This window comes from Talaromyces stipitatus, genomic scaffold (genome assembly GCF_000003125.1).
Source record: "Talaromyces stipitatus ATCC 10500 scf_1105507295555 genomic scaffold, whole genome shotgun sequence".
In the NCBI taxonomy this organism is placed as follows: Eukaryota; Fungi; Ascomycota; class Eurotiomycetes; order Eurotiales; family Trichocomaceae; genus Talaromyces; species Talaromyces stipitatus.
The window spans coordinates 2,873,568-2,891,553 of NW_002990116.1; the positions used below are offsets into that span (position 1 = coordinate 2,873,568).

A 17,986-nucleotide genomic window follows, 5' to 3' on the forward strand; every position below is an offset into this window, starting at 1 on the left:
TCCGTATTACGCTTACACTTTGCTGTTGCTGGCACAACGAGCGAGATGTGTGATTTGTAAGAAAATTAGAGTCTTAAGAATTAAGGTAGTTACTTTATGCTTGTATAAAATATACTATAAAGTATAGAATGATAGGTGGAATAAGGACTCAATTGTTATGAAATCTAATACCGTACATGTCTGTAATATTCCTGGTAAGTTACACATCCATATAGTACGGCGAGTTGTGCGAGTTTGATAAGCTGACTTTGAAAAAAGATGATCGAGGTTTTCAAATTAGTATATCATTGTGCCCTATACCTTCTCTATCCTACAAGCAAGCAACAACTACATTAAGAGCGATATGCCTCGACTACTGCTGTATATATACTCAGACCGCCCTGGTCGAATACTTACGATCATTCGGAATGGTTTCGTACAATACATACCAAAAATACAGGACATGATAAGGAATGGGACGCTATCTCGCCCACCTCGATCGACGTAACCGCAAATTCAATCAATAAAAAAGGCCCTCAGCTTGAGATATTCTCCACGAGTCAACATTTAACGTGCTAGATGTTGTCACGGGGGAACAGATATATCACGTCATGTGCTTCCATCCTCGAGCGGATCTGAATTTCTCCCAAGTCTAGATACTTGGAGCAAACCGATATCTCAAAGCTCCCCGCAGCACAATGTCCCGGCAAGGCCCAAGTAACGGGTCCTGGGTGGCCTCAAATGCCTACAGAAGGGAGTCCATGAGAAGCAGGTTTGTTCCAATCCCGGACAGTCTTGACATGAAAGGCCACTGAACGGAGGCATCAGTATTAGCATCGCATCCGAGGTGGAAATGGCGCATGACGAGGTAAGATATTTTCTTGCCTCATGAGATACGCTTCCCCAAGCTAATAACTTTCAAAGGTATTCTCCGGACCTATGTCCGAGAGTGTACCATCGAGTATTGCGTCCTTTGCTCATCGACGCCCGCGCCATGACTCAACGGTGAGTTTCACATACCTTACCGAAGACGAAGAAGACGTAGGACAAGACGTCGAGGAAGCGGTGATACATGAAAGTGATCTGGAGGACGGGATTCTGTTCAATGACCGCGATGGCATGGAGTCCGTGGTTTCTTTCGGAAAGCGCCACCGGCGATCTACTGAATCTCACGCGTCTGTCGAACATCCGCTTCTCGATAGACACGAATCAGCGCAGTCGCTTTTGAACCGAAAAAAGGTCTCTAGTCGCATCAGCCAGAAGATTTACATTGCCACGGAAGACTTGACGGCGGTGATCACAGGATTCTGTACCAACACTTACGGCTTCGCACTATACATCTTTCTATGCGTGATGTCTTTGGGTTTGGGGTACCTAGTCCTTCGTTGGATACCGAAATGGCGCCTACGGTTAATAGGAACTCCTGCACCACTCAAGAATTGTCGATGGGTTGCGACTGAGGTTTGTCGATATCACGGGGCAGTCGCCCAGTGCGGTTACGGCTAACATGCATATCGTAGGATCAATACGGACAATTCAATATTCACGAGATATCCAAACAAGCATATGGGTCTCCTCTTTCTACTGTCATTGATGTAGCATCACTCGGGATCCGCTTGGATAACGACGAAGATAATGATCCAATCTTGACACATCTTAGGCTATTAGAGTACAGGTATCTACGATTCGTGTACAACCCGGTGGATGATACGTTCCAATCCGTCAGTGGCTGGAAAGATCCTTCATGGACCAGCACCAAACTCATGCGGTCAGGTTTGGATGCCGACGAGAGAGACAATAGGGAACTTGTCTTTGGCCAGAATCTGATCGACGTGCAACAAAAGTCCACTTCTCAACTTCTTGTGGACGAGGTACGACTTCCCCTCTATTAACGGGACTACTACTGACCCAAGACCATAGGTGCTTCATCCTTTCTATATCTTCCAGATTGCGAGCTTGACCTTGTGGTCCATGGATCAATATTACTACTATGCTGTCTGCATTTTTCTCATCTCCATATTCAGTATTACTGCAACCATAATTGAAACGCGCTCGGTAAGTATACTTCTATCAATACTGTTCTCATCTTGAAGATTAATTCGGACTAGACAATGGTACGCCTCAAAGAGGTTTCCCATTTCGAATGCAATGTGCGAGTTTTACGAAACGGATTTTGTAGGTCTAGTTTGCCATTTCTAAATAGGAGCACGTGGCTGATAATCTCACCAGGGCGAACTGTTTCATCTGTAGATTTGGTTCCCGGTGATGTGTTCGAAGTTTCAGATCCATCCCTTAGCCAAGTGCCGTGTGATTGCTTGCTGTTGTCTGGTGACTGCATAATCAACGAGAGCATGCTTACAGGTATGTACTCTCAATCAACGCACAAAGACTTTTCTGACGAGACTTCAAGGTGAATCCGTTCCTGTATCCAAGTTACCCGTTATAGAGGATGTTCTCGATTATCTTGACTTGAAAGCCCCCTCGATTCACCCAGCAGTGGCTAAAAGTTTCCTTTTCTACGGCACAAAAATTATTCGAGCGAGACGGCCTCGTCAAGCTGACGATGATGTGGAAGCCGTTGCTCTCGGTATTGCATTACGCACCGGGTTCTCTACAACAAAAGGCTCCCTTGTTCGTTCAATGCTTTTCCCCAAACCTTCTGGATTCAAGTTCTATCGAGACTCGTTCCGGTATATCTCTGTGATGGGCGTAATTGCAATGTTAGGGTTTACGGCGTCCTTTGTGAACTTTGTTAGACTCGGGGTAAGTTAAACGGATCTAAGATTATTATCCTCAGCATTATCTAATTTTTACAGCTCCCTTGGCACACTGTTGTGGTCAGGGCTCTGGATCTCATCACGATCGTCGTACCCCCGGCTCTTCCCGCAACTTTGACTATTGGAACGAATTTTGCTCTGTCGAGGTTGAAAAAGCAGCAAATATACTGTATCAGCCCTCAAAGGTATGCTAGCATCAGCTTAGTTGCTATACGATTCTGGCTAACGAAGTTAGGGTAAATGTCGGGGGTAAGCTAGACGTTGTCTGTTTTGACAAAACAGGTACATTAACCGAGGATGGACTGGATGTGCTTGGTATCCGGGCTGTTAATCAAGACAGGAGGTAAATATCATGCTGTCCTTTCCAAGCCCATATAACTCCTAATTGACTATGACTATAGTTTCAGTGACATGTTCTCCGACCCGAACGATATGGTATCGGCGTCCCGTTCTCAGGGAGGCTCCAATATGGATTATGACAAATGCCGAGACATCATCTGTACAATGGCTACTTGTCATTCTCTTCGAGTGGTTGATGAAGAGCTTCTCGGTGATCCGTTAGACATCAAGATGTTTGAGTTCACAGGGTGGACATTTGAAGAAGGTGGAAATACCCAGATTGAGCAGCAAGTAAATGGCAACGGTGATACTATCATACCGTCAGTGGCAAGACCGCCAACTGGAAGTGCGGACTTTCAAAAGGATCAGGTTCGATTCTCTTTCCTTTACATTTTGGGCAATATGGAGCGGAGTGTGTGCTCATTCTTCGTCTAGATCCCTCTAGAACTTGGCGTTCTACGCTCATTCGAGTTCGTCTCACAGCTTCGACGTACTAGCGTGATTGTACGTCAGTTCGGTGAAAATGGTGCCAGTGTTTTTGTCAAAGGTGCGCCTGAGTGTATGAAGGAGATCTGCCATGCCGATACTCGTAAGTATAATTAATCTTGACTTTCCCGCCGTGGGACAATCCTAATGTATAATTCCATTAGTACCGCCTGATTTCGATGATCTGTTGAGTCATTATACCCACGGGGGATACCGTGTCATTGCTTGTGCGGCAAAGTACAATCCCAACTTAAGCTGGAGGAAGATTCAGAAAATTTCCAGAGAGCAGGCAGAATCCGGATTGAACTTTCTCGGTTTCATCGTCTTTGAAAACAAGTTGAAGGATACAACTACCCCCGTAATTACCGAGTTGAGGGAAGCTGGAATACGTACTGTTATGTGCACGGGAGATAATATTCTCACTGCCATTAGTGTTGCACGGGAATGTGGCCTCATAGATCGAGACTCGCCGTGCTTCGTTCCTCATCTTGATAGTAAGTCCATAGATTGCCATCCAGGAAATATGTCTAACATGTATAGGCGCTCATCATCTTGACCCAAATGCTTCATTGACATGGGAAAGTGTCGACGACCCAGCTGCAAAGCTTGATGAGAAGACTCTTATGGTGAGTTTATTATCTTTGAGATCAACTCATGTCTACATACTTAAAAGGAAATAATAGCCTGTGTGGGACCCCGCAACACATGATGTCTCCATACCTCTAAACAAGCTTAATGCAAATTCGTATTCGTTAGCAGTTAGTGGAGACATTTTCCGCTGGCTCATCGAATACGGTACTGAAGACCTGCTGAAAAGGGTGAGTATTCATAAGAGGTTCGAAGTGAGATCATGGTTCGACTAACAAACAATAGGTCTTGGTCAAGGGTCAAGTCTTTGCTCGAATGTCCCCTGATGAAAAACATGAGCTTGTTGAGAAGCTTCAATCCTTAAATTACTGCTGCGGATTCTGCGGCGACGGTGCTAATGACTGCGGCGCGCTCAAAGCAGCGGATGTCGGTATATCATTATCAGATGCTGAAGCTTCAGTTGCTGCCCCTTTTACGAGCCGCATATTCGACATTTCCTGCGTCCCGAGATTGATAAAGTGAGTGATGCCTAGCCGTCATGATTTCATGATTTCATTTCTGACTGTAACCCAGGGAGGGCCGTGCTGCATTGGTCACAAGCTTTTGCTGCTTCAAATATATGAGTCTCTATTCCGCTATTCAGTTTACGTCGGTTAGCTTTTTGTATACGTCCGCCTCTAATTTGGGGGACTTTCAGGTTGGTTCTTCAATCCTCAGCAATGACAACTGTGGCTAACAATCAGGAAGTACCTGTATATTGACTTGGCCCTTATCTTACCAATCGCCATATTTAGTAAGTTCGAGAGAATACACCAGTCATGAGAATCTTAGCTGACCTCTTCTTCAGTGGGATGGAACGATCCGTTCCCAATATTATCTCGGAAACGGCCAACGGCCGATCTCGTCTCGCGAAAGGTCTTGACACCTTTGATCGGTCAGATCGTACTAGCGGTGCTGACACAGTTGGTGGTCGTTGAAACTGTTAGGACCAGACCTTGGTATGTTACATTTGTCAGTTAACCTACATGCCTACTTACACGTTTGATAGGTACATCCCTCCGAAGGTCGATGTCGATGATACCAACGTCGAAAACTCGGAAAACACGTCGCTATTCCTTATTTCATGTTACCAGTATATACTATCCAGTGTCGTCCTGAGCGTAGGACCACCATTTAGACAACAAATTTACAAGAACAGTTAGTACTTCCGTATCTGGCATCTTGAATCTGCCTCGCTGATACACGTCTAGCTCCCTTCCTGGTAACGCTGTTTTTGACACTGGCACTTTCAACCTATATGTTAAGCGAGACTTCACAAATCGTCATGCGTGTAATGCAATTGACGCCGATTCCTTGGAACTTTGAGTTGTTCCTTGTGATACTCGCAATATGCAGTTTCGCTGCGTCGTGGGTTGCGGAGAACTACGTTTTCCCTTCTTTGGCTCGGATTATAGGTCGTACGATCTCTCTAATCCGGCCAAAGCAAGAGAAAAACCGCCGTCAATATAAAGTCCTGTTGGAACGTATGAGATCGTGAGATGGAAGCATTATGATTGTGCTGTTATGTATCATCATTTGTTACGGGTGCCGATGGCCTTTCTTAGCTAGAATCGATATGTAAAAATCTACAGTATATAGACATCAAATGTACTTGGAAGCCTTGAAAAATTCGTGAATTCCCAGCAATAAATGTACAAATCTATAAATCCGTAATTTTCTCCCTCCGGACATCATACCGAGACTGGGAAAAAGGGTCCCAACCAGTCAGAAGGCTATTTGACTTTGTATCCTTGCCATTGTAAACGATCCGGACGACTAAATACCTAAATCGTAGTGTCCATTATCTTTTCCTGAGTTGGCGAAGGATGCGGCGGGAGTATCGTTCCAAGACGATAAATCAGTGGTCCCAAGGATGTTTCCAGCCGAGGAGAGCCGGACCGTCTTTCTTTGCGCGATACATCAACTATAGCGAACACTTAGTACATCAATTGTCGCAGTCTGACATAAAATATGCAGGGGATTGCACTCACGAAAAACCACATGCTAGCTCCCAATGCGGTTGCAGCAAATCGGTATAGAGGCCGGGCCGGATGAACGTGGATTGGGTGTTTGCCAGACATGGCTGCCTGTTAATACCAGTAAGAATGATACCAAACAGATATATAAAATCACATGTGCGGATTGAACTCACTTGTGGTCTGGGACGCCAATCGAAATCTTGTTATTGTGTTTGAAGATGGAGATGGTAGTCCAAATGGATGATGTCTCGATGTTCCGTAGGTGGAGTCACGTGATTCGGCGGTGGAGCTCTTAATCTTATCTGTCGAAGCTAACCTTGATTGTATTCATTCATTATATTATCACATCAGCATCTCGATCAATGCCGGGAATAATGCTCGGTTTTATTATTTAGCAGACTAACTGTGTACCTGTGGATGAGCTCTTTATCCGCACTTCCTTTCAATAACACCTTTCCCATTGTTCACCAGGCAGAATGAACTCCGTTTTGGTTACATGACATTTCCGCTTCCTCAACATCTTTTAGCTTGGACTGAGCCACAAACTCCTGCGCACTCTCCTTCTCGCTAGCGACAGATTATTTGCCGATCGAGAATCAAATCGACATACCTTCATGCACGAAAATGGCCTCAGAATCGTCTCCATCATCTCAGCGGCCGTCCCTAGAGCGGTATGAGGACGGCCAACCTCGTTTCCGTGGATGCTCGAACATACGCGATTTCGAATTCCTGGGGAAACTAGGTGAAGGCACATTCGGGTTAGTGGGTTATTGTGTATACATTCGAATTAGCGCATAGCTAACGTGGCGTCATGAAGAGAGGTTTACAAGGCTCGATCGAAGAAAGATGGCACCATTGTGGCTCTGAAGAAGATTCTTATGCATAATCAGAAGGATGGCGTGAGTTTGATTCCGGATGTGAAGATTGCATGAGTAGTGGGCTGATCGATTTTGAACTCAGTTCCCTATTACCGCATTACGAGAGATCAAACTGTTGAAGATGCTTTCACATCCAAACGTGTTACAATTGCCTGAGATGGCAGTGGAAAAGAGTAAAGGTGCTTGACACAACTACCGCGTCTTACTTGAACTCAGCCAACAAATTATATAGGGGAAGGACGGAAGAAGCCTAGTATGTACATGGTTATGTACTATCAGGAACACGACCTGTCCGGGCTTCTCGAGAATCCAAATGTCCATTTCACAGAGGCGCAAATCAAGTGCTATATGCTGCAATTACTAGAAGGGGTTCGCTACTTACATGATGTATGTCATACGTCCATCTTGTTAGCGTGGCCAGGTTAACTGATCGATTATTGATGACAGAATGGAATCCTGCACAGAGACATGAAAGGTCTGTTTTGTCAGCTATCCGCAAGCACGGTTTCTAACTTGTAAAAGCTGCAAACCTTCTTATCAGCAACAAAGGTATCCTTCAGATTGCCGACTTTGGACTCGCGCGACCCTACGACGAAAAGCCCCCGGAGCCTGGAAAAGGCGGCGGCGAGGCGAAGAGAGATTACACACCATTGGTAGTTACAAGGTGGTATAGGCCTCCGGAACTGCTTCTGCAGCTGCGCCGCTATACGACGGCGATTGATATGTGGGGTGTTGGGTAAGATGGAGTCCCTTCCGGAACTATTGTGGTTCACAACTAATGGCTTCACTGTCCAGATGTGTCTTTGGCGAAATGTTCAGAGGACGTCCGATCCTTGCAGGCAATAGCGATCTCAATCAAGCACAATTGATCTTCGCGCTTGTTGGCTCTCCGACAGAGGAGACTATGCCAGGCTATTCTTCACTTCCTGGGTGTGATGGTATCAAAGATTTTGGAAACAAGCCTGGGAATCTGAGCCAGGTCTTCAAAGAGTAGGAAACCAATATACCAGCATACCGACTCATCTTAAATTTGGTACTGATTTGCCTTGTATTGATAGTCAAGGGCCTCTGATGATATCCCTTCTGAGCGAGTTTTTGAAACTTGACTGGCGAAAAAGGATAACGGCCGTGGATGCCTTAAAGCATCCTTACTTTACCAGCCCGCCACTCCCTGCTCGCCCAGGCGATCTACCCCAATTCGAAGACTCACATGAACTCGACCGTCGACAATATCGACAAAAACCCAAGCCCCCTGCTCCCCCTAATGCAGCAGCAGGGGAGAGCGACTGGTCGACTGGAACAGGTGCTCGTGCCGCAACTGGACAGAGCAGTCGGGTTCCCGCCGGTATATCACGCGGTGGTCCATCCTCGGGTTTCCGTCGTGTTCCTGATGTATGTTCATCCTTATTTGTTGTTGGCTTTGACTTCCGCGTATTTCGAATCTAACATACCGCAGGACGGACTACCACCCAAACCATCCCCAGTCTCACAGCCAGGATGGCCAAATCGTAAAAATGACAACCGTCCCCCTGACCGCCGAAAGGACGGATGGTCCAACACGGGCCGTGGCGACGGAGGACGACTCGATACATACGTACCCAGATACGATAACAACAGCAATAGCAACAACAACAACAACAACCACCGAAACGGCCATCATCACTTCGATGGTACCGGTGCTGGTCCTGGTCTCGGCGGGCCGGAGAATAGCCGATACGGTAACCGAAATAATAATCCCAGCAATGCCCGAAGACGAAGTCAAAGTCCGCCGATGAGAGATAGAAGCCGTGAAGATAGTTACCATTTATACCGTAGATGAATTATGGGCTAGGGTCTCTTTCTGGGCAGAGAAGCGAGAGAGAAAAAAGCTCTAATGTATTTTTATCTTGAATAATTATAGAAACAATATAATGATAATTTAATGAACAAATAATCTTTAGTGAGGTTTTCGAGCAGCTCACCTGGTGAGAGAAACTAATCCATTTTCAAGTATTGAATATAGAACAAAAACAACCGTTGAGGGATATAATAGTAAAATAAAACCAAATAGACACATTCTTTTTCTAGCAGTCCCGTTGAATATGACTGCTTCTCGCTTCCCCTTTTTTTATCGAAACGTCAGTACTTTTTACCTTTCCAAAAAAAAAACAAATTATATAATCATCCCCACAACGCCAGCCCATGTTGAAATGTCTAGTTCGATGTCGTAACGGGCATCTTGGATCTATTATTGTCTAATAGAGAATACGTGTCATGATACGAGCTGCAGTGGAAACGTCAGTCAGCAAGACTATTGACGGGAAGGTGGTGCGAAGAAACTCACATGAAAGGCTTTCCAATTTCGCATAGAGGTCTTTGATGGTTTGTGTGTCGACATTGCTGATATCAGCCATCAGGTAGGCAACCTAAGTAGAGTCAATATCATGGAGGTTCACGTTAGCTTGAAGTTAGACTTACGTCGTCCCTGCTATCAGTCATCTGTTTGTCGACGTTGTGATCGCCGAGAATCTCGTTGACTGGAGCTACGTTAGATACCGTGTGCGTAAGGAATGGAAGGGGAGATACCTTTTCGGAGCACACCGGGTACGTTCTGGTGAATATAAATGACCTGCGAATGGACAGTTAGTCTCATTAACAATTGTGGACAAAAAGCAGGTCGACATACTCGGGCATGATCAGGCTCATCAATGGTCAACGAACGCAGATTGACTTCTGGTAAGTTAACCGCACCGAGAGTCGAGCCTTCGTTGACATATTTGACCAAAGCTTGGCCAACTTCAATACCAATGGCGCTCTGAGCTTCTTCGGTACTTCCACCAATGTGAGGGGTAAGGATGATATTCTTCAGAGTGCGGAGATCATTCGCCCAGGTGTTGAGGTCGTTGTGGAAGTAATCGCCGTTTCCACTGGGCTCATTTGGATACACATCGAGAGCGGCGCCAGCGATCTTGCCAGCGCGTGATGCCTCAATCAATGCAGGAATGTCTACCACACTTCCGCGGCTTGCGTTGATTAGGTAGCTTCCTTCTTTCATCTGATCGAATTGTTTCGGGCCCATCATGTTCTGGGTCTCGGGCAGTTCGGGAACATGGAGAGTGACGAAATCGGCTTCACGGAGGAGATCTTCGAGTGTGGGGACTTGTCGAGCTGTTCCCATAGCCATCAAGTTCACGACATCATAGTAAATGACGTTCATACCCATTGCTTCAGCCAATACGGACAGCTGTGAACCAATATGACCGTATCCGATGATTCCTAAAGCAGCCATCAGATACCGTATGACAATGGAATCGGACCACTTTAGAGTAGCATACCGAGAGTTTTACCACGCACTTCCCAGCACTTATTGCTAACCTTGTTCCAGGTACCATTGTGCATTTCATTTGAGCGGTCACCAAGCTGCCGGGCGAGGACGACAATCTCAGCAATAACCAATTCCGCAACACTGCGTGAATTGCTGAAGGGTGAGTTGAAGACAGCAATTCCATTATCAGCAGCGAACTTTAGGTCCACTTGGTTCGTTCCAATGCAAAAACAGCCGATGACAATCAGGTTCTTTGCTTCTTTGAGGACTCGTGCGGTGAGTTTGGTTTTTGAGCGAATGCCAATAACGTGGACATCCCTGCAGAAACAATTAGTATCTGTACAACATCAAGCAAATGTACTCTCCTTTCAATCTTACCTGATCTTTTCAATGAGCTGGTCTTCCGGTAACGACGTCTTCAAGAATTCCACCTGGTATCCTTGAGCAGCGAGAATGTCGCGACCTGTTTGATTGACATTTTCCAACAGCAAAATCTTGATATCTTCGGTTGCAAAGGGTTTCAAGTGCTTTGCAGCACGGGCAGCAGCAGCGACAGACGCAGGGGTGCTGCCCACAGCAGCTGAGAAGCCAAAACTGGAGGCCGTCGAAGTGATTGGTGCTGCGGGAGAAGTTGATAGACCGAGACTGCGGGACACTCGGTGGGCTAGTTCTTCCTGGGGTACTTTGATATCTCTTGCAGACGACATGATGGATCTGTTCTGGTTGTTTAATGCAATGATGGGATAATCAATTGATTGTTGAAATACAAAAAAATACAGACAGAAGAGAAATAATTAAAGGATTGCCACAGTCTGGAGAGAGTGAGTCAACGGACCTTTCCCCCACCTCCAGCTCCGTTTTCGGGCACCGGAGAACTTTTTTTTTCTTTCTTATGTCAACTGATTTCCACCGTCAATTACACCATGTGACTCATATACACACATTATTCTTGTGCATTGCTTGGATATTGGGTTGACTATCAGCTACAGATGTACCAAAACATCAGACTTTGAGATCCTTGAGTTGTTTCGCTGCGCCTGCTACGTCGCCTCCCTTGCCCTTCTTAGCCGAAGTTGTGTCCTTTGGTAGCTCGCGAGTATAAGGAAGGAATGTGGGAGCTCCGGGGATGTATTTTTGCAGAGGTGCAGGAACATTGATACCCTGTTTGAAGTTGGAAAATGTTAGCCCGGTACAAGAGGGAATCTGGTGGTATGAAATGGTTACTTACATCCTCAGTCTGATAATTCTCCAAGATACAGCAAAGTGTCCGCTCGGTTGCGCACAGAGTAGCATTCAGAGCGTGAACGTAGGACTTCTTCGCATCAGCTTTCTTAGCACCGTAACGAATCTCTAATTCTCGTGTTTGGTAGTCAGTGCAGTTTGAGCAGGAAACGAGTTCCTTGTATTCACCCTGGAAGGGGAACCAGGCTTCGAGGTCATATTTCTTCGCGGCTGCGTTGTTCAATGCACCGGAAACAATCGAGACCACTTGGTAGGGAAGACCAAGTGACTTGTAGAACTCCTCGGAGGTTGCAATCATCTCGTCGAACGCTTCCCATGATTTGTCGGGCTTGGTCAAGACGAATTGTTCAATCTGTTGACTATGAGCAGCTGCATACAGACACGATGCAGGGAGCAATTACCTTTTCAAATTGATGGACACGGAAGATCCCCCAAGCATCTTTTCCGTGAGATCCTGCCTCTTTACGATAACAAGTACTGTAACCTGCATATCTGGACTCCAGTCAGACATGCCCTCCGAAATGACCACTGTACGTTGAAGATAAAAATAACTTACTTCACTGGGAGATCCGAGTCAATGAGCCACTCCTCGCTGTGCAGGGCAGACAAGGGCTGCTCGGAAGTGGCAATGAGATACTTGTCCGTTTCTTTATCCTCACTCTCGGAAACCTTGTATAACTCCTCATCGAACTGCTCTAGTTGAGCAGTCTTGGCCATGGCATCTTTCAGCATAAACTGGGGTGGCTGATTGGGCTTGTACCCTTTGTTGAAGAGAAACTCGAGACCGTAGTTGACGAGCGCAAGGTTCAGAAAAAGCCCGTATCCAGTCAAGCAATAACCACGATGACCGACGATTTTCACTCCCCGTTCCGGATCGTAGCCATCCAGCCGGGTAAGGACCTCGTGATGCGAAAGACAGTCGCGCTTCTCGACCACAACGTTTTCTGGTGCCCAGACCCGCTCAACGACGTTGTTATCCTAGATGATACCATGATATCAGGGCGGGGTATCCCCTGACTAGATAGTAATGGGAAGCCTACCTCGTTGTCGCTAATAGGAACTGAGTCATGAACGTAATTCCCAATAGTCTTAATCTTCCTGTCACGCTCTTTCTCCTTTGCGAGTGCATTTTCTTCGGATTCTTTTTTTTCCTTTTCGAGATCTGCTTTTTGTTTCAAGAGTTCGGAGGCGTCCTCCTTGTTCTGATGTTGACCGTAAGAAAATCATTCCTGGCTCATTCAGGGCATATAACTACGAACCTTTTTCTTCTGACCAATCTCCTTCTGCACCGCGTTGATTTTGGAACTTATCTGCGTAGTTTCGTATCTGGCTATAAACACTTATATCAGTTACCTGGATTTCAAATGCATTTAGAAATTAACATACCTCGTCGGGCAGCTTCAAACAGCTCCAGAACTTCATCCACCACACTCTCAGGCGCATATCGACGACGCTGGCTCTCCCTGATTTTGTTGATGTCACCACCACGGTCGGCGACAAAGTCATTAACGTCCAACATGGTGAATTGAGGAGGAGAGGATGTTTTGGAATATTCGGTTTGTTGTTCTGACAGCGTGGGGTTGTCAGTCTGGTGGTGGTAAAATAAAATCAAAAATTAGAGGGGGCGGGGATCAAAGTTACGGACGGTACTGTATGGTAATGTTACATGTAGACTGATAAGTTATCGTACTGATATCAGATGCATCTATCTTCTTAGCTTTACTGCGTCGTACAACCTCCAGTCAAGCAAAGCACGAGTTCAGATCACCGTACATGAGCAACCAGGAGTATTCATGATGAAGCCAGCCTTGGGTTATGTTTATCACAGAACGAGCAAGTGATGCGAACAGTCTTATAATTAGTGATGATCATAGTCAAATCCCAAGCATGCAATCACAACAAGCAATATATAACCGAGCAGAAAAAAGCAAGCAAACATCATACCATAAACCGAACGAACCTCATCAACGGCATATCAAGTACGTAAAGTAGCTGCAGATGCGACTCTGCGCAATTCCATATACAAATATCCTCCTGAAGCAATTCCCAACTCACATAACAACACACTTACTGTCCCCCGTCGGCTGAGAAGGATTCTGCGACTTCTCAATCTCACCAATCATCAGATCGAATGCCTTGGCCACGTTATAGTCGAGACGGGCACTGGCCTCTGTGAAACCGCAGTTGAACTGTTGCGCTAGTTGGCGGCCTTCCTCTAGTTGGACTTGTCGTTGGTCGGCGTTGAGATCACTCTTGTTTCCGACGATTACCAGGGGGACCCAATCTGCGCCCTATTCAGAGGGTTAGTATTGAAAGTGGCATTTGAAAAGAAAAAGTCGTACCAGATGATTCAGGATCTTATCCCGGATAACGGTCACCATATCAAAGGATTGGCGCGATGCCACCGAGTATACAATAATATAGCCATGGATACCGATGAAATGCTTCGAGTTCAAAATACTATATTCATCCTGAGAAAAAGACAAGTCAGTAAAAAGCGCAAACAAATTGATAGTAAGCTCCGACATACCTGGCCTGCAGTATCAACAATCTCCGTCGCATAATCCTGACCCTTGTGCTTGATAATGCGGCTGAATGTATTCTCAATCGTAGGATAATAACTTTCCACAAAATGATGGTCCACAAATCGCACCGTGAGAGATGATTTGCCTGGTAAAAAGATGAGTTGATTCCAAAATTAGCGTGGTATTTCACATTGTTATAATATGTATACCACATATATTATTATATATATTAACTTACCGACGGAACGACTGCCGACTATAGCAATCTTTCGTTGTTTCGGAGGAGCAGGCATTGTGTTTTCTTTTTCCTGTCTGACGTATTTCTGGGCTTAGCAGCGCAAGGCTTGAGCGTAGCGAGAGTCGCCCTTGATTGAGTGATATTCCCGCGGCCTCTGTTTGTAGCTTCGTCGGCGCAGGGATGGATGGGTTATTTCTCAGCAGCTCGGAGGAGGAAAGATCATAGCGCGCGCGCACACAGGTCCGATGGCCAGGGTTCAAAAGATGGAATTATATCACGCTCGAGTCAGTTATAGATAAGATAGAAGAGACGTAAGCGATGTCTTGCTCTAAATTCCTTGAGATATTTATTGACCGCTCTAAAAGGTCTGGACTGGACCGGACCGGTGGATACCGGAGTGTTTGCCTTACCGTCCTGGCCATCAACCCTGATGATTATATTTCGTAAACTCATTAACATATTATTCATTACTCATGAACGGGCTCATGTCTATGGACTATGAATTGGCACCCAGCAGCCATCTTCTCTTATCAAGACATACAGAAACATAGATACTGTGCAGAGACAGCGTATATAACGATGACGTCAACCACTCAAGTCACGCAAGTGCTGATCGCGCGGATCTGATTCAGAATTCGCTGCAGACGGACGGTGAATTCCTTGACCGACTGCGACTGCTGGAGCTCTTCGTCAACCTTGCGATGGTAGTGCAGGAACTCTTCGACCGTCGCCAACAGTCTCGCTAACCCGGTCCCCTTCATGGCGCTCTTGAGAGTGGCATATGCTTCTCGTTCGAGACACAGGGTGCACAGGAGTATGGAAAGGTATCCGAATGCAACATTCGAGTGTGTTTGAACCACCGAATCAGCCTGTTGCACGCAATTCTGTCAGCTTATGCTATCGATGACGGATATAGGCTACATACCTCGGACACACTATCCAGACCCCGGGTGAATATCGAGAGAAGTTGCTCGAATAGCGATTGAGAATCTTCCTCCTGGTTGAGGATATTCTGTCTCGCAGCTTCGCTAACTTCCGTCAAGTTGATCAAGGCGCCCAGTGCCAAAATAACAATATCAAGCGAGTCCTTCTTCTCGTCGATGACGAAATCGCGCGAAGCCGTGTCGTAGTTCGATAAAACAATGACAGTCAACCCGTGTATGACCTCTGGTGTCGCAAAATTCTCGCAAAGACTGAAACTAGCATTGGTAATATTCAAGATGAGTCTGAGAAGTAGCGTCAAAAGCTGAATGTCCTGAGGGTCGCTTTTACGGCTCAAGGATGATAATAGATGGCTTGACTTGGTAAGCGGTAGCAAAACATCCTGCTGTGCCTGTCCTGTGATATCCGAAGTCGTTGTATATATCTCCAAAATAGTGATGATGCTTTCGATAAGAACAAAGTTTTCCGAAGTGTCACGATCAGTTGCCTTTTGCGTGAGCTCCAACAGAATCTCGACCAATTGAGAAACAACTTCCCCTGGTATCGTCCCTGCGATATCTTTTTCCCGCACTTTGCGGACAGTCAAATACAAGCAGCGTAGCAACAAGTGGCACGGCGATAACTTAGAGGACTCCTGTTCATCCAAACCTGAAACTCGAACAAACTGAGACGCAATGTCCCGTATAGAGGCCTGATTCACCCTGGAGAGGGAATAACGACGCTGTGAAACAAGCTTGGTGACGCTATCGTCCACCGGTAGCAGAGTAGGTGCCAATATGATAAGTTTTGACCAAGCACTCGTCCAGACTGTGGAGGGAAGGTGATTTAACCGAAGTACCAGCGCACACGCATACACAGAAAGCAAAGCCAAAATTAAGTCAGCTCGAGGCGACATGCACTTCGTTAAGCGTTCGAAGCCTCCAATTTCCACAAATCGTGGCGCAAACTTATCATCGAGTAATTTCTCACACAGCTGAACCAAGCCGCTTCGTCGGACAGAAGAAGATGAAGAGCGATCCTCGATGTCTTCCAAGATAGAGTCGACAAGCCCTTGAAAACGAGCATTCACCCCTGCTCTTCTTAGTTCGTGGATACTGCTGATTGTTCCTGAACTCTCGGTTTGGCTGGTCTCAGTGTCATCTTTCGCGACAGGGTGTAATGGCATTGATAGTAGACTGGCCGAGAAGTCTTCTGCAGGATCCCCACTAGAATTGCCATGGATGTCAATGTTGCGAAGAAAAGATCGCTGGCGGGCGTAGGTAACTCTTGGGCTGCCTGACTGCGGTGATGCCTCAATTATTTCTTGAGTCCTCTGGCTCCACTTGGAGGAGGTTTGACTATCAGTGTTATACGAGGTTTGAAAATCACCAGCTACGGGCGTTGTTTCTCTGGATTTGAAGATATCGATTCCTTGTTGTTGCGATGATTCATGTTCACTATCGGACGCTCCTGAACTGCCTTCCTGCACATTCTCAAAGCCTAATGCATCAACCAGACGTCTCCGCAATGGAGTTATCCCTAGATCGGCTTGGGTGCGTGTTATAGAGCGGGCACTCGACGTGACAGGGCGGTCGGAGGAACGATCTGGCGATATACTGAGCCTAGAGTCTATGCTTCTTGCTAAATGAGAATTATTCGGTAGATCTGAGACAGAGCGACGTAGCACATCTTCTAATAAAAAAATAAGTACGATTGTCAGGGGCCATAATTCGATCACTTACTGCGCGTATATGTGGGTTTTGCGGCAGGGCCGCGCCGGGTTTGCGGTCGCGGGCTTACCACGATTAGATCGACTTCATCATCATCATCGTCTACCGGTGTAAGTTTGCGTCGTTTTGGTGACCTGACGCTCGATCGGCCATCCTGGCTGGGTGATTTGGCATGCGCAGTGTCTTCAATTGCCGACTCTCGTAAACTGCGGGGTGGAGGGGTGATCCCGGAGCGTCGCGCTGTCAAGTCATTGCTGTTTTGTTCTTTCGAGAATTGCGAAGCCTGCGATCGTGCCGTTCGACTCCGCGCGTTCTTGCCGTAGGTCACGAGCCTGCGAGGTCGATCAGGTAAAGTCCAGTCCATCTTGTGCGGAGCTGACGTCGAGACTATTGACTGAGCTTCCTGAAGCGCGCGTTGCTGTTGATTAGAATGTCTCAAACCGTAAAATATCCGTCGCGAAGAACGAGGTGCAGTCTGTGTCGCCGCGCCATACCAGGCGCCGTCTATCTAGGGTGGGATGTCGATGAAGATTCGTCTCGGCTTTCCAGCAGGTTCATACACCCTTCAGTTATTGCACATAGCACCATTCAATGCGCCTAAAGATATTTATGGTAGATACCCTCAAGAAGTCGAGAACTTGACGTTCGACATGGGACCGCATTGAGAAGGTGAGGAGGATACGCCTGCCGTTCAGTGGATCATGAAGTCATGGAGGCTCGACTTCGCTCGGCCAATCAGAGCTCGGGATTGAGTTTCTGTCTGCACAAAGCCTTTGAATGGTTTGCTGCCCACGACATGGTGCAAGGTGTCGAAAGATCAGTATAGATATTTAGGCTCATAATGAAAAATGTCAGCTATGGAATTGGCACAGTCTAGTCATAATTTGGGAATATCTGCTGATCAGTGATTGCGTAATTCAATCACCGGTTGAGATACCTCGCAGATAGAACGATAAGATAA

General features: G+C 46.3%; 7 protein-coding genes across 7 annotated transcripts, besides 2 other annotated features; 2 read left to right on the forward strand and 5 right to left on the reverse strand.

The window, feature by feature from the left end:
* Positions 1 to 497: 497 nt before the first annotated feature.
* On the forward strand, positions 498 to 5,706 carry TSTA_121620 (P-type ATPase, putative; the record flags this gene model as incomplete). Its single annotated transcript, XM_002482369.1, has 21 exons — positions 498 to 751; positions 808 to 847; positions 904 to 1,440; positions 1,500 to 1,850; positions 1,900 to 2,034; positions 2,088 to 2,154; positions 2,209 to 2,340; positions 2,390 to 2,742; positions 2,796 to 2,941; positions 2,992 to 3,099; positions 3,158 to 3,464; positions 3,531 to 3,684; positions 3,746 to 4,075; positions 4,122 to 4,207; positions 4,265 to 4,399; positions 4,455 to 4,687; positions 4,743 to 4,866; positions 4,917 to 4,962; positions 5,017 to 5,167; positions 5,218 to 5,366; positions 5,420 to 5,706. The coding sequence occupies exons 1-21, from the start codon at positions 678 to 680 to the stop codon at positions 5,704 to 5,706; spliced, it is 3,945 nt and encodes a 1,314-aa protein (XP_002482414.1). The 5' UTR covers positions 498 to 677.
* A 37-nt stretch (positions 5,707 to 5,743) lies between these two features.
* Positions 5,744 to 6,407, reverse strand: TSTA_121630 (uncharacterized protein). The gene is made up of 3 exons (XM_002482370.1): positions 6,361 to 6,407; positions 6,200 to 6,295; positions 5,744 to 6,132 (listed from the first exon to the last, which is right to left on the reverse strand). Exons 2-3 carry the CDS (start codon positions 6,287 to 6,289, stop codon positions 6,067 to 6,069), a joined length of 156 nt encoding a protein of 51 aa, XP_002482415.1. The 5' UTR covers positions 6,290 to 6,295; positions 6,361 to 6,407; the 3' UTR covers positions 5,744 to 6,066.
* Positions 6,408 to 6,811: 404 nt separating this feature from the next.
* On the forward strand, positions 6,812 to 8,884 carry TSTA_121640 (cyclin-dependent protein kinase Sgv1, putative; the record flags this gene model as incomplete). Its single annotated transcript, XM_002482371.1, has 9 exons — positions 6,812 to 6,945; positions 7,005 to 7,086; positions 7,148 to 7,244; positions 7,298 to 7,452; positions 7,513 to 7,540; positions 7,588 to 7,801; positions 7,861 to 8,055; positions 8,124 to 8,457; positions 8,522 to 8,884. The coding sequence occupies 9 exons, from the start codon at positions 6,812 to 6,814 to the stop codon at positions 8,882 to 8,884; spliced, it is 1,602 nt and encodes a 533-aa protein (XP_002482416.1).
* Positions 8,670 to 8,707: a microsatellite.
* A 415-nt stretch (positions 8,885 to 9,299) lies between the features above and the next one.
* TSTA_121650 (D-3-phosphoglycerate dehydrogenase) lies at positions 9,300 to 11,076 on the reverse strand (the record flags this gene model as incomplete). The annotated part of the gene is made up of 7 exons (XM_002482372.1): positions 9,300 to 9,328; positions 9,389 to 9,470; positions 9,523 to 9,581; positions 9,631 to 9,673; positions 9,731 to 10,320; positions 10,380 to 10,687; positions 10,748 to 11,076. 7 exons carry the CDS (start codon positions 11,074 to 11,076, stop codon positions 9,300 to 9,302), a joined length of 1,440 nt encoding a protein of 479 aa, XP_002482417.1.
* A 295-nt stretch (positions 11,077 to 11,371) lies between these two features.
* Positions 11,372 to 13,130, reverse strand: TSTA_121660 (seryl-tRNA synthetase; the record flags this gene model as incomplete). The annotated part of the gene is made up of 7 exons (XM_002482373.1): positions 11,372 to 11,530; positions 11,598 to 11,963; positions 12,013 to 12,103; positions 12,168 to 12,589; positions 12,652 to 12,813; positions 12,871 to 12,941; positions 12,998 to 13,130. 7 exons carry the CDS (start codon positions 13,128 to 13,130, stop codon positions 11,372 to 11,374), a joined length of 1,404 nt encoding a protein of 467 aa, XP_002482418.1.
* A 532-nt stretch (positions 13,131 to 13,662) lies between these two features.
* On the reverse strand, positions 13,663 to 14,429 carry TSTA_121670 (Rheb small monomeric GTPase RhbA; the record flags this gene model as incomplete). The annotated part of the gene is made up of 4 exons (XM_002482374.1): positions 13,663 to 13,902; positions 13,954 to 14,082; positions 14,142 to 14,281; positions 14,375 to 14,429. The coding sequence occupies 4 exons, from the start codon at positions 14,427 to 14,429 to the stop codon at positions 13,663 to 13,665; spliced, it is 564 nt and encodes a 187-aa protein (XP_002482419.1).
* Positions 14,349 to 14,369: a sequence feature (AT_rich).
* A 538-nt stretch (positions 14,430 to 14,967) lies between the features above and the next one.
* Positions 14,968 to 17,389, reverse strand: TSTA_121680 (uncharacterized protein; the record flags this gene model as incomplete). The annotated part of the gene is made up of 3 exons (XM_002482375.1): positions 14,968 to 15,243; positions 15,300 to 16,987; positions 17,038 to 17,389. The coding sequence occupies 3 exons, from the start codon at positions 17,387 to 17,389 to the stop codon at positions 14,968 to 14,970; spliced, it is 2,316 nt and encodes a 771-aa protein (XP_002482420.1).
* Positions 17,390 to 17,986: the final 597 nt, after the last annotated feature.